Raw genomic sequence first — 15,435 nt, 5'->3', positions numbered from 1 at the left:
GCTCACTATGCCAAACTGATTTCAGATGGAAAAGGAAGCTAGGGCAAATACCTAATCCATTACTTTTCCCTTTCCATTAAACACTTACAGACACACATATACAGGCATACTGATTTCAATGGATGGGAAATAACGTAAAAGACCAGAGAAGATGCTGAAGTACTTAAACCTACCTTGACGCTGCAAAGAAGCTTGTGACCTGATAACCAAAACTGGCATAGTATGCATGTTCCATGATAGCCATCAGCTGGACACAGTTATATCCTATAAAAAACAGAAGAAATAAAACAAACCAACCCCTGCCTTAAGGATAGTTAAAAGAGAATTCAACACCTGTAACATTCATTCCAGTCTTCTCTCATTTTAGCTACCTCTAACTCTAATGAGTAACAACTAAAGATTCAGTCTCTTTCAAGACATAATTCTACCTAATAGTTTATACTTACATGATCTGCAATTAAAAATGGAACAGACAATTTTTCAAGTGTTCTACCTATAGCTAGGCGTATTGAATCTCTCAGATTTGGGAAGCAGTTATACATAAATATAATCTTAATTTAACTGAACTGCTTCTTCACTTTTGACACTTGCAGTCAAAAAGTGTGGGGGTAGTTGCTGGCTACACGCAATATGCCTCATGCCCTGTGGAATCATTTTTTACCACTTCAAAAAAAAAAACTTTTTTCCAACTTTAATGATTACATTCCCCCTCTGCAAGAGTCTTTCAAAAAACAGAAAACACGAAAGAAATGTGTTTTTGTTCTGAGTTTACCAAAGAACCAAGGCAGTACAGAAGGGCTGGCGACACACTGTTTTGTGCATCACACGCAAGATAGTTCAGTGCAATATTAAGGAAGGGAAATTTAAAAGGAAAACAACATGCTAACAATGAAGCCACAGGACTTACCACACATCTTAACTAAAGCAATCTTTGGTATCAGTGAGTAACCAACACAGATAGCTCGCAAATGAGGACTATCAGCAAAAGATAACCTTCAGGTTCAATCTACAGCCTGTTGGAACTCCCACCACTTCTCTTCGTTACTGTAACCAAAATCTTCACTTCATTCTTTCATTTAGACAAGATACTGGTTTCTTTTTTTATTGTTCTTGGTTTTGTTTTTAAATTTAGCAGCTATAAAAGAGTTACTATTAGAAGATGTTGGCATGAGCTCAGCAATTTGTCAGATTCATTGCTGCTTTGTAATTCAGGCTCATTGAACTTATTTACAGCATTTTTGTAAATAAACAGCAACATAGCATCAAATTAATCTCATTCGGTTTGCTTGCCATTTATTTTGCTATTTGTCATGCACATATTTCTACAAAGTATTAATATCTTATCATTCTTAAATACCCATGTCTTTAAGCTTGTCCTAACAAGACATTCCAAACCAAATCTAATAGTCCTTAAAAAAACCCAAACATTTAAACAACAGAAAGGCTTAATGCCCACACTGTTTACTTAAGGTAAATAAGAACAAACATTATCTATCATTTCTATATACACTACCTAAATTTCATACTGCTTTTGTGGTGTACCAGCCTTTTCACAACATTTCTGCCTGCCCCCAAAGAAAAAAATCTCTAGGTAAAGCAGAAAGCTTTCATAATTCTGTTAAGACTTATTAATCTCCTGGAACAACTGAAATTCTTTGGCAGTAGGGAAAGAGTCACAGATACGCAATGTGGTATCCAAATACTTTTTGTTGAGGGCCTCCAGATATGCAAACTCCCTCACCTCACCTGCAAGCTCAACTTTATTGAAAGGCAAAAGGCCACATTCTGTGAAACACTGACTTAACAGGTAAAGCCTACATGAAAAACATGGCTTATTCAGGCACTCTGATAACTAAATAAATCAAACACCACATAGGCACAGCCACCATCCACAGAGTTCTCAGCCACAGATGTCAGGATTATTTTACAGTTGAGTGTAACAAAACATATTTCATCACAGGGCAGTAAAAGTCAGCAGGTTCTAATACTGTCTATTATAGAAACAGTGCAAAGACACCACAGGAAAAAAATAATCATCAAATAGGAATCGAGGTGAACAGTTTTGCTATGCTTCCTGAGATAATCACACCAGCTGTTTCAAACATCCCCTCCAATATACTAGAAGTTTTTTTTCTAAAAGTGGATTTAAAGTTTCCATATTCTGATACTTCATGGCAACTGCTCAGGGATAAAGAGTTTAGCATGCTTATTCTAGCAAACAGAAAGAACAGTCCTTTCTATCCAGGTGTTTCTTTGTCTTTCCTTAGAATCAAAATTTATATTAGCAGAACCAGTTAAGAACACTATTTTCTGAGGACCATATCACAAAAACAGGTCGTTTTTCAAGTTGAAAGCAAACCATTCCAAAGAAAACTGCTCTGCAGTATTTATCTAGGCTTTTGCAATCACATTTTACTTAATCTCTGGAATGGATTTTAATTCACATATCCTATTTCAGTCATTGTTTCTTCTCCATAGATGTCAGTTGTTTATAATTTTTGCTGCCCTAAGAATCTATTTTTATAGTACATGTAATCTGAAAATGCAAGAGACCTATAGACGCTTGATAATTATCTTTTCTAATAAGAGCACAGGCGCACAAAAATTTTACCGCTGCAAGTATCTCTGCTATTACTTACCAAGATCCTTTATTCTGGGTAGTACATTATATGTGAAGTTTTTATAAGAAGCTACTTTCCCTTCTGGGGAAGCAATTCCCACATGAGATTCATAGATTCTCAGGCTTTTTAGTCTCTTGGGGGAAGGATGCTTATGCTATAAGGAAAAAAAAAAAAAAACAAAACCACAACAGTTGTCATTAGGATACAACAGCTAGGAAGTGTTGTCACAATCATGTAATTTGCACAAGATGAGAAACAGTTTGAGGTTTGTTTCATTTTCCTTCAAGAGCACAAACATTTCAGAAGTAATTAAGCATTCTAAACTGTTAAAAGCAAGTGTCTATTTCAAACTAACATTCTTAATGAACAAGAAACTGGACATACATGATTCAACACTTTTCTTATACCCTTTTTAAGTTACACTGAAGTGTATAAACTTATAACAGCCATTGACCATAAAGCTCTTCTGAACTACTACGAAGCTCATTTGAAAACAGAAGATGACAATAGAAAAATAGTTTTTTATTTTTTAAGCTTACCTGCTTTTTGCAGGTATTTGAAGTTGCTCTCCTATTCATAAAAGGGCTCAATTTTTTTTTTTCTGACTTAACTCAGTGAGGCCTTGTCTGCGCCCTAAATGTTCTTGCCTCTTTTTTACTCTAGGTCATACAAATCACTGCATTCCCAACCTCCCCATTCCTCCTCTCATAGAGAATCTAGATGTTCCACAGCATCATAGATACAGAGTAGGTCACTAAATTCATATAAACTATACAACTAAATAAGAAAGTTACTCTAGATTATGTAATGAGAGTTTTTTGGGGGTTTGAGTTTGTTTTTTTTTTTGTTAAGAGATTTTCCATGACAGTTACCCTTTCTTGGTCAAGCAAATGCTTCATGATTTGAGGTGGGTGCTAAAATTTAACTGAAAACAAAGGTTGCAGCTCCTATAATATAGAATGCCACATACCATTTTTTAGTGAAAACACCAAAAAGTGTAACAATATGAAATAACATCACTCAGTCTGAAGTTTCTGAATGTTCCCCTAGGATATTTTCCATATATCTTGTAAAGAGTTCCCCTCCTTATAGCAGTGCATGACAAGTAAGACAGCTTTAAAAATCAATAAATGCATTTCCTCATATGAAAAGCTAGGATTCAACTGGAGCATGACCACGTTACTTTTGAAAGCTTTTTTTGACTTCACACAGCATTGACTTATTACTGGAGTACTGAACTTTGTATTTGCAGCTAACTAATTCTTAAACCCAATTTTGATAATTCCCAGCTCTCCTCCTCTGTACCAGGAAGGGCCACCCAGTCATAGAAGAGTTATCAAGCTTGCCTAGCACACAGCAAGCTGAAGTTAAAATACTTCTTTAATGGGTAGCTATTTTTTAGTTTAGTAACTCTCTTTAGTAACTTTACTAACTCTCTACAGGAGACTGAAAAAGTAGCTCAACAACATCCATCACTGAAGTCACTTGTTTCTGTCAAAGCCATGAATAAAAACCCTTCGTGTCTCATGTAGCTACTTTCACTAGTTTGCTACCCTCTTTTTGTGGAACAACTCTTTTTTCTTCCAAACAGGGATGCAAAGATGACACGTTACACAGTTTTATAGACTTTTTGAAAAGAATATGTAAGCCTTACTATATATGACTGTGGTGGATTCCAGTGTACCCAATCGTAATTTACTTTGTCTTCATCACGGACTACATATCTTGCCCAAGGTGAAATACGATAGAGGAGTTCGCCATTTTGAGCTCGAATCACCACCTATAAAATAACCACAACATATGCATGCAGTCATATATATAATTCATGTAACACTTCCTATGTAAATGATAGTGGAGAATGAAATAGCACACTACACAGAAGTTTAATTTAAAGAACACACAAATATACAATGCAAGTCAAGACAAGGAAGAATGACCCTGTTCACAAAGATGATTTGCAAAGGGATAGCAAACCAGGCACATCAGACACAGGAGTGATGTTCACAAGCAGAAGCTGAAAGGTAAGATAAATACGGAAGCTTCATATAAGTAATGGGAGAAAGAGCCTTTCCAAATGAATTACTATTAGGTTCCCTAATTTCCCCTGTCGTTGCTTTTCCCCTGCCATATTCTTATGAATTTAAATAGACATGCAGTATAATGCCATCAAGATGAGAACTGTGATTTGTCTACTTGGCAAACAATCTAGTAAGCCAACTTTAACATCTTAATTCCTTCTTTGCTATGCTTTGTGAGCCCTGACCAATATCATATAGACCAGAACCACAAATCAAAACAAGCAGCACAGGACAGCTTTCAGGCCAAGAAAAGGGGAAAGAGTAAAGTTTGAATTACTGAGTTTCTGCCGCTGCCTTTCAGTTCCTCCAGGTCCCTTCACCATTCTAGTAAGTATTATCATGAGTTTTACTTTCCGTGTTTGGTTTCCTCTATTTTATAACAAGAGATTAAAAGGCCCATTCTTTTCAATTCCTTCAAAAAGCTCATAAAACTTCACCAGAAAGAGTGACCAAACAACAAACCTAGGAACCTTTTGGAGTATTATAATTTCACACAATAGCAAAATTGAAATAATTACTAGTATAATATTGTACCAGAACCTTGCAGAAGATACTGTATTCAAAGAGTTGGTGATCTTGAACAGGCCACTTGTGCTGTGTTAAGTTATTAAATATGTAACTTACAAAATACCCTTGGGAAAGGGTATGAGAATCAAAGGGTGGAAGGTAGCGTTGCATGTTTAAGAGCTAGGGATGACAGGTTCATGCTGTGCTGCACATGTCCCTTGGCTGCAGGACAACCTTAGCCATCTCAGCATAACAGAGGGACCCACAGGCAGCTCCCCCTTGGTACTGGCAACTACATCACCCACACAGACTTGCCTTTGTCTAAATATGCAGCAAGAAACTCTCACGAGTACAGGCTTTACAAGTAAAGTCCTTTTCTTCAAAGGAAATATATCCTAGCTTGAATGACCAAAAAGAGCTTCTCTTCAAGAACAGGATCCGCTCCACACAGCATGCCATAGGAAAAATCAACCAGGGCACTGTCTGATGCCAGGCTAATGCAGGGTGCCCAGCATTTGAAGGTGACTTGTTCATTATTTGTATTTCTCCTCTTATTCTAATTAAAGCAGTTATCCCATGAAGCCAATTGTCAGGCCTTTCTTCTTGAAATGCAGAAAGAATCCCGCTCCATCTCTCTCTTCTCACCCCACCTCCCCCATTCCTCAGTGCAGAATGAACAGCACCACCCTGGTTTTACTCAGTATTTTGGCTGCCATTAAAACAATAACACAGAAGGTTTGCAAATCTATAACCCAGAAAGGTACGAAAAAGCAAAGCCCTGAAATTCTTCATTATGCTTTTGTTAAAATGATGGGTTTTGGTTAGGTTGTTGGTTTTTGGGAGCATTTTTTTTTGTAAGGAGAGCTATGAGCATCATAAGAAGCCTCAAATTAAGAGGGGGAGGTGAGCTTTTTCCTTTGCCTTGTTTCTTTTTTTATTAAAAGAATGACTTTTCTTTCCTCTCAATTCCTAACAAGTAGACTAGAAGATGACAATTATCAAAGAATTGCTTTTTCACCTGTTGCAAGTGTCCTTCATTATTTTGATAGATTATCTGTATCCTTAACCCAACCACAGGAGAAAGTAAGATGAAGAAGAGCCGGCCAAAAGGGTATTTCTGCAAATTATATCAACACTATGAAGATCCTCCTGGCTGATAACATTGACAATTTGAAAGTTACTCTTAAAATAATAAAAATTATCTCCTCTTTCTGATATCAGACTTCTGATGACACTATTGCTCGTTTTACTAATTTGTCCCAATTTACCCATCACAGAAATAAGATAACCATAATAACCATACCTAGCTACTCAAGCTAGCATTCCTTCTTCTGTAATACTCCAGTGTAATTTATACCACACAGGCCTATGAGGGGTGAGCACATTTTATTTTAAGAAATGAGGTAATTAATCTAAATTCAGAATACTATTTAATTAGATGTAGTACTGTTTTAATATAAAGATGATACTGGAGGGGGAAAAAGAAAAAGGTTATTTATTATGAAATACTAAAATCAGTCATGCATACTCTTTAATTTAGTCCATTAAGCAATAAGAAACACTTAAAAAAACCCAGAAACACCTTCAAATGAGCAACTAGTTATTTCACTTTTTTTTTTACCCATACTTCCACAGTTATGGTTAATTAACACACACAGCATCTCTCTGCATCCCTTTCTTCTGAAATCTTATAATAACTTTTATTATTCCATAGTCACACAAATTGACCATATTTTCCCTCATTTATGAGCACCTCTGCACTTCATTTACCAGTTTTTCAGAAGTCATTTTGTTTAAATACTATTCTCGCTTTTATTCAAAGCATTTATCGGGTCAAGTTGATTGGTTAGACTTTCCAGGAACTAAAAGACTTCTATAGGAACTTGTACAAGTTCCTGACCAGCTTTTACACCCAGAATTCTAATAGCTACAAATAAAACTTCGAGAAGCAGAGGCATACATGTAGTTGTCATCTATTACGATAGTAACAATGTAGAGGCCATAAATAGGTGGTGCTAATCTACGACTTTCTGCAAGGGTTGAGTTTGCACACTTAACAGTCTTACTAGACTTAAGTGTCTGCTCTATTTTAAGGTTCACAATCTAAAATTTTAGTTTACACTTTTTAGAACTTAATTTACAGTTTTATTACGCAAAGATATAAGAAACTTCCCATGTTCTTAAGAGAAGGATACATTTATTCAACAAAAGAAGGCAAACAATTTAACCATGCAAATTTCAAAAAACTCAAAAGAGTGGGGGAAGCATTTATTATAAACAAGTATTCAGAAAATTTATTTTTTGCCTTCTTCACAGTGCAAGTCTTCAGGAAGATTTTCCAAATATATCCAGCCATTGTTATATCTAGTTGAACCCCACCATAACAGTAGAAACCTCAATTTTGTTCACGTATTGCTGTCATTTTTGAACATCATGAGCTGTGCACAGAGAAAGCCCAGTCAAGAGGAACACCGCTAGCCCAGGAAAGGAATCATTACAATACTAAAGCTGGTAAAGTTAAATCCTGTTCTTCTGACTTACAAGAGCATAATCAACATAGTTTCTTTAGACCTCTATCAAGTGATCCCTAAAAATTAAAAATTTCAGTTCTCATCTCCTATGCTTGCTTAAGCCTTTTCGTAATTTTATGTGAATCCCATTTATTGAATCTTTCCTTTCCTTAATTACCAAGCTCTATACTCAATCAACTTCTTATTCCTCTCTCCTGATATTGTAGAAAATCGATTAATAAGTTTCAAGTAGAAAGGCTTCAGATAAATATTTTCTAAAGTTTCTTGAGACAGAACTCCCACACCATCATGCTTAGCTGAGGCATGAGCAAAAAGAAAAAAAAAAGAAAAAACCTGCAAAAAAGTTGAATGGCCCCCCAAACCAAACAGCAATTCAGCCCAAGACTGACAAAAATCACTCTAATGGAAACAGTCCAATAGCTTTCCCATATTTGTTTTAGCATTTCTTTAAACCATTAATTACAAATAAATAAGAGTTGCAATAAAAGGACTAATATTACGTATACATGTAAAACTGAAAGACAAACTCTTGTTCCACTCACTCCAGACTATTACTTGTGGTCCATTCTCTGCAGTGTTCAGATATCAAAAGTACCTGCCGTGTATACTCTGCACCTGCTGCTACAGGCTATATATGCATAAAGAATAATTAATATAGTCATTACACAGCCCTTTTGACAAAGTGCCTATGAGTATTTAACAGATACTTTACTTTTGTTCCAAACTTGCTTTTTTAACTCATTTCAAAAAATTCTTAAAAGTTATGATGCATAACCTATGCTAGCTACCACTTAGCTCATCAACATTTTGTAGCTGAACTTACATTTTCTAATTAACTCAACAATCTTCTCTAGAGAACATACATAAAATCTTGATCTTCATTAAATAGGCTTCTTCAAACTGGCCGTGGGATTTACCTACTTCATTTTTAAGAGATATGTCCCTGTTCTTTCCTTAAGGTATATGAGGAGGCACATCATACCATTTGATAAAAACACTACAGCCCCCATTAAATAAAGCTTTAAAAATGCACACTGCTACTATAACATGAAATGCATTTGTTAGGTGACCCAAACAAAGTGGCAAAAGTTTAGCCTTTAATCACAACCAACCTGTTTGGTTTATACTCATTTAAGCTTTAGTTAAAGAAAATCCTAGGTAAAAATAGTCACCGTATTTCTGATTCTATTATCAGGTTTTTTTCCACTTATGCTGGCTTCTAAAGCCACGTAACAGCATACATCTTGCTGGCTTTTAAGAACATAAAAGAAAATACAGATAAAGTTGCTAGAAAAATCATAGTTAAACTTAGCTGTTACATGTAATGAACCATCAGGCATAGCATATGGAAGTTCTGCAGTACGCATTTAATACACATATGTATCAAACAGCCCTTTACCGTTCATATGTTTTCATATTACAGGCATGTCCCCGCATTATGGTTACCCTTGACTTTCTTCAGCTCTGTGATTTAAGTCACCTTTTAAAGGCTTACCCATATGAGCTCTGTAAAATTATCAACGAGAAGCAGCAATGCTGGTCACCACAGAAAACACTCCAACACGACAAGTGCAGGGGGAAAAAGGAAATCCAAGTTTCCTAGGCAAAATAACATATCCTCCTCCATTTGTGTGTTTAAAGTGCTAAGAAAAAGCCAAAACTAAGTTAAGAAGAAATCAACATATGAAGAGTTACATTTACACTGCACAAATTTAGAAGGGCAGAAAAGCTAACAAAGACAAAGAACAGACGAAGACAACTCGCCACCATCTACATTAAACATCTTTGTCTGAAACATAAGATAGAGTAGTACTTTACCATCAAACTGCATAATCCATGAGCAACATGGCAATTTTTGTCGAAAGGAGGAAGTATTTTACAGCAGCTAACCTGTTTAGAACTCTGTACTAAAAAGTCTCTCCCCCAGCCCCCATACTTCCCAAGTTGGCATACCCACTGGATTCAGGAAAATTCAAAAGTTAGTCATGCAGAATTTGCCTACATTAACACTACTAGATATAGCTCACCTGAATAGTTTTGGGTATTTTTTCCCCTCCTCTGGTGGCAAATACAGTCACATAATAATATGTAAAAGCTCAAAGTCCTTGATGACCTTTGAACGTCACATGATTCTGGCTTCCGAGTAAAATATCAGCATAAATACATGTAAATAAATGCTCTTACACAAATAAGCAAGTGTCAGAAAGACAGAATTAAAACATCCTTCAAAATTTGACATTAAAAAGTCAATTTTCTCTAAAAACAGACATGGCACAGATATACAATTCATATAAGCACAACTGTAAAACAACAAAAAGTGAAGAGCTTAACCTAAGCTGCTCATCTTTTGTATGTAAAGGTTAAAATGTGTGGCTTGTTTGCATTTTCCGTTACAGAGATGTTGGGTGTGTCTTCAACACACAAATGTCCGAAACATTCAGCACACCTGAAGTTTAGCATCCAAAACCCCTGTAATTAGTACAGTGGATTTCATAGATGAGTACACCAAGGTAGTCAAAAGATGTCCTAGTAACCCAAGGTTTAAGGCATCTATGTTGCTGAAGTGATTAATTTTTAAGCAAGAACTTTCAGACCTGAATAAATAAATAAAAAAATCACTAGAAAAACTGAAACATATGGTTGCAATAAGAGCAAGCATATAGCCAACAATGGCCAGGTTTGAAGGTCTGTGAAGACTGGTGTGCAAAGGTGCATTCCAATTTTCAAAGTGATGGACTGCTGGAAGACCCAAATATCACATAATATTACTATCAAAGTGACACTGTGTTCCATGTCTGTCTCACTAGAGTGTAGGGAATTTATGAAGCACGGAGTGGTAGAATAAAACCAAGTACAGTGTTTACAAGTCTATTCTGATGACATTTAAAACTCTCAAAAGCAGTTTATTACAGCTAAGAAGGAACGACCACTCTGAGGGCAGCCTAGTGTAACACAGAAAAGGCAGTAACACACTGGAACAATTCAGAGGCTGAAATAGGTTTCCTTTAACTTAACGGTGCTTCCAATGCAGGACAAGTGAGATTCAGGGGCCTCGATTTTCAGAGGCACTGAAAGTTGTTGAGACTCTTGGGTATCCCACTGTTCTGCCTTTCCAAAATAGCACGGGTCTTCCACAGCACCTACAGTACATCTGCCAGCCCCTTCTGGAGGCCTCAGGGCATTTAAAGGAGAATTTGGCACTTAGGTTCAGACAACTTATAAACTACTGTGACTCAGTGAAATTTCTTGGCTTTTTATGAACCGAAGCCACACTTTTTTCTGCAATTATCAATAACAATAAAAAGTCTGAAAGTTTTGCAAGTAACAACTTTAGAAGTTTAGTCACAAATACAAATTTAGATAAAACGTAAACCCACATGTAAAGTAGAGTTAATGTGTTTGTGCTATTGTTATGACCGACAAAACTTTACGGTAACAGGCCACAAAACACCACATTTAAAATCTGTGTTTATGAATATCCCCTTTCTTTCTTTTTGCCCACCTTCATCCTCTCTTCACATCAGCTTCATTTGACTAACTCATCTTCCAGTGTACATGTACACAGATCTTCAGAACAACGTGGGAGAATAATTCAAGTGACCATTACATATAAGATCAGACAGTTTCTCTGCTTAGCATCCACTCCTTTAGCTTTCTGTTTCTGCTTTTAAAGCAGTCTTTCATCCCATGCATGAGCATTATATTCATTTATAATGTGTTCTCATAAGTCATCTGTCTCTGCTTCCACTGATTATGATACAGGATCAAACATTAGAAATAAAAATAAGCCATGCTGTCTTGATAATTCCTTATTTTTCAGATATTTATTTTCATTTAAAACTAGCATCTGCTGGATTATTTTGTTTTAAAGAATTAAGAATGATATTTTTGCAGTTCACGAAATTTGTTGTATAGTGGTTTGTCATTTATATTCGAGTTGGGGAGAGGAAAACGAGGAGGCGATAACTAGATAACTGATGAGTATATGCAAGCCAATAAACTGCTCTGAAACACTGTATTATTATTTCATTACTTTAATAGCTTGAAAGCACTTGGAATGATTGTTGGTATATGTGGCTTTTAATACAACAATGAAATTAAATTGGCCATCAAACCAACAATAGCTAACATAATAAGAGTGGACTAGCTTTAATATAAATACAGAAATGTCAGTGACTTCGTTATTTATATAAGGGCAATAAGCTATTATTTCAATATTTTACAATTTATAGTATTTCACTAGCTTCATATTTATTAATTTCTGAGACAATATTATCCATATGTAAGAGTCACAAGAATACAGGTGGAAACACTACCTCATCTAAATAACACCCACCTGATTTGAAAGTAAGTTCAACCCAAAAACCTAGAAGCATGACAGAATAAAAACTCTCTAGGAAGCTTGTGATAGATGCTGCAATAACATAAATTTTACGTATTGGAAATAACTTGTTATTAGAAGTTAAACATTAAGATATTTCCCCTCCTTCAGTTCTAAGAGTGCACGGGGAAGGAAAACTGCTTGCACACACAAGATTTTTTTAGTATAATATACACTGTAGACAAAGAAAACCTTACATTTTCACCTTTGCAAAAATAATTAATCTCTCCAAAACTTTATACTTAGGACATATTGCTGCTGTAAGGATACCTGTTCTTGGATTTTATTCCATAAATGCAGTTCAGTTTTAATGACAGTTCCTGCATTTGAGTAACTGATACAATCCTGCTATAAGATCACATTTCTTTTTTCTTAATTAGATCATCCTTTTCTCAACTCCCTCAAGTTGCTACAGAAATAGAGAAGTGAAATTTAACCATCAACTGAAAGTACTTTTCTTCCACAAAGCACATCCTGGGTTAGCACCCAGTATAGAATACACAGTTCTGATGGTCTTTTGACAGCAGGTGATGTAAATTGAACCCATTTACAAAAGTAAAATAAAATCACATTGCCACCCCTGCCTTCCCCATGCACACAGAGGAAACCACAGGGCAACTATAATCATTCTTTTTCTACAGGTCATACTGGTTTGCAAGAGAAACACTAGAGTCTAGAGGCAATGTTTTTGTAAGGGTTTTTTTGGTTTTGTTTTTGTTTTTTTTTTAATACATGGGACCACAGCAGAACACCTTCTGGTAAGATAATGCAGCCTGCTGCAGAATCCAGGACCAGAATTCAGGGTTCCTTGCCTGACACAGCTTACCTTAAAGAAGATTTAGATAAAAATACAAAAGCCTGACAAAAATTTGGGATAGAACAGCAGTGTTAAGAGCTTTATTCTGGAATTTTCTCATTCAACCTGACAGATTTTAGAGACACACTAAAACATTTCCCTCTTTAATAGCCTCAAAAATGGAAGGTAAGGAATGAAGAAGCGAACACAGCTTCTTCACTAGTGCCTTACTCATCTTACTACTGCACAGCCCTGCCTAACAAAGCTCAGGAGAGGCAGCAAAGAGGAAAAGGGAACAGTAGTTCAACACTTCAGCTTCTCCTAGCCAGGAGTTCCTCCCCAAACGGACCCTCCACCCAAATCAGTGGGGGAGGAGGCATGGAAAACCGGAGAGCTTTCCAGAACTCACCTTCCACTGAAAAACTTTACCATACTCTATTCCTACTGCTCCAAATAACCAAGAAATCAAGCGTATCTGTCAAGGTGCTTGCAGTCACTGAAGTCATTTCCTAACAAGGGAATTGAGTATAAAACTTGAAAAGATGTTTCAGAAAGAACTGACAGCGTGTTGCTTCTGCCAGGCTATTCTCCTTCTAAATTGCAAATCGGTTACACTGAGAAGAAAGAGTAACAGAACACTCTAATCACATTATTCCAGCTCTCCCTTTCTCCAACTTTTTTTCCCCTCATCTGTTTAAGATTACTGCCAAAATTAAGTCAGTCAAGACAAAGCTGTCTGCTTTGTTTTACTTTTCTTCCAAGCTATTTTCTTTCAAAGAAATCTGCTAAAGGGGCAAGCATTTAAATAAAATATTGAAAAGATACTCCTTAGCTATTGGACACATAGTAATACTTCTCAGGTGGTTTACACACTTAAAGTTCTGCAGAGGAATCTTTGTGGTTCCGAAGTCATTGGGAGAGAGGTATATTTGCTGTGCAAATTATTATTCTGTAAATATATCATCACATCAGCTCTTAGACTATAAACTCATTAGGGATATTAAATATTCATTCACAAGTCCCCCTTCTTTCCCCTTCTCCCCTTCCCCCTTGGGGAAAGAAAATAAATTTAAAAAAAATAATCAAGACATGAAAGAAGCAAAAGCCTATCTTCAAAGCCAAGTCATGAAGTCATGCCTTGATTTTCCAAAAGAGGGAGATATAGCTCCATTTGTGAATTAAGCATTTCAATTACATTGAAGAACCTAAGAACACGTTTAACTAGTTTACTAGATCAGATTAAGAAGGAAAGCTTTTGCTGGTTTTTTTTTTCTGTTTCCATGCTTCTTAGAAAACTAAGACTAAGAGATATTAGTAAATACTAACAAAAATACTATATAGTCTATTTAAGTATTCAAGAATTCAGAAGATGTAGACAGTAGCCTAGTATCACAAAAATATCTATGCAGACAGAGATAACGGGAAAAATTAAACTGTTAAAGTACAGGAAACCCCAGAAGAATTGTTTAAAATGGAAGCAATACCACATGGAAACATTCCCAATAGATTTCTATAGGCACAAGTGTAGAGACAATATTTCACTTGAATATCATGAACTATTCTAAAAGTACATGGATTTCTACAGGAAGAAAAAATAGGCTTTATAACTGTTAGCTACACAAAGGTGGCATTATTAGGTATTGAGGGACAACCAGTTTACTTTTTTAAAAAGAAAACACCACATCTATCTATGCTGCAGGACAGCATTCAAACTTTTCTTTCAGTCTGGAATCCAGATTTTGAAAATCTTTTTCAAAATCATATAAGTTAAACTGGCATCTCTAAAATACACTTCCCCCCCCCCACTGTGACAACCAAAATCAAGTTACTAAAACAGTGATGTAGCTCAAAGACTATAAAAAAATTGTATGCATAATCTAAAAGCATTCATGTATGTATTATGCAACTGAGAGGCTTGGGGTAGGAGAGCAGAGTTTGAAAAGCAACCATAATAATAAAGCACATTACACACAATAAGTGTAACTTATTAGAGTTGTTTCAAGCCATGTCAAGTAGAAAAGAAGCTGCTGAAGTATGTAATAGGGGCACCCAAGCATTAAGTATTACTTATCCTCAACTATAAAGCCTTTGTATAAAGGACAACTGCTGCATAATGCACCTTGCGGTTGGGTGACTGTGGCATAGCATTCTAACTTTTGATGCTCCCATTCACAGCTGTTTCAAACTGACAGCGAAACTTGTTTTGGGGATAAAGCAGGTCATGCTCAACACCTCCACTTCCTGTCACTTACTCCCGTGGTGTCTTATAACTGGGGTAGCCTACAGCCCCAAATGGTTCTTCCACTGCCCTCTCCCCTCCTCCTCCTACTGTCTCCCTGCCCAACAAGTCAAGAGTCCCTAACACCTTAGGTCACGCTCTTTGGGGGTTAAAAAAAAAGTGCAGAGAATCATGATGTGTCCCCTCTGTTCTGAGGTCATCCATTAGGGATGAGCTCACCTGACCCTCTCCACACAGTGTTAGGTACATTAACTTAACTGCTTTCTGATAGTCTAAAGTAGA

The 15,435-nt window shown here is 36.2% G+C and overlaps 1 protein-coding gene across 5 annotated transcripts in view; it reads right to left on the bottom strand.

The window, feature by feature from the left end:
* GBE1 (1,4-alpha-glucan branching enzyme 1) overlaps window positions 1-15,435 on the bottom strand; it is a 163,572-nt gene that overhangs the window by 95,206 nt on the left and 52,931 nt on the right. For all 5 annotated transcript variants that reach the window (XM_074599272.1, XM_074599282.1, XM_074599313.1 and 2 more), the window contains 3 exons: window positions 4,276-4,401; window positions 2,640-2,775; window positions 174-264 (listed from right to left, as the gene is read on the bottom strand). In XM_074599272.1, the coding sequence (XP_074455373.1) occupies window positions 174-264; window positions 2,640-2,775; window positions 4,276-4,401 (353 nt within the window). The remainder of the gene's footprint in view (window positions 1-173; window positions 265-2,639; window positions 2,776-4,275; window positions 4,402-15,435) is intronic.

The sequence above is a fragment of the Larus michahellis genome, chromosome 1, assembly GCF_964199755.1.
Source record: "Larus michahellis chromosome 1, bLarMic1.1, whole genome shotgun sequence".
NCBI lineage: Eukaryota > Metazoa > Chordata > Aves > Charadriiformes > Laridae > Larus > Larus michahellis.
The sequence above is the reverse complement of the archived record's forward strand: the minus strand, read 5'-3'. Positions and strand labels throughout refer to the sequence as shown.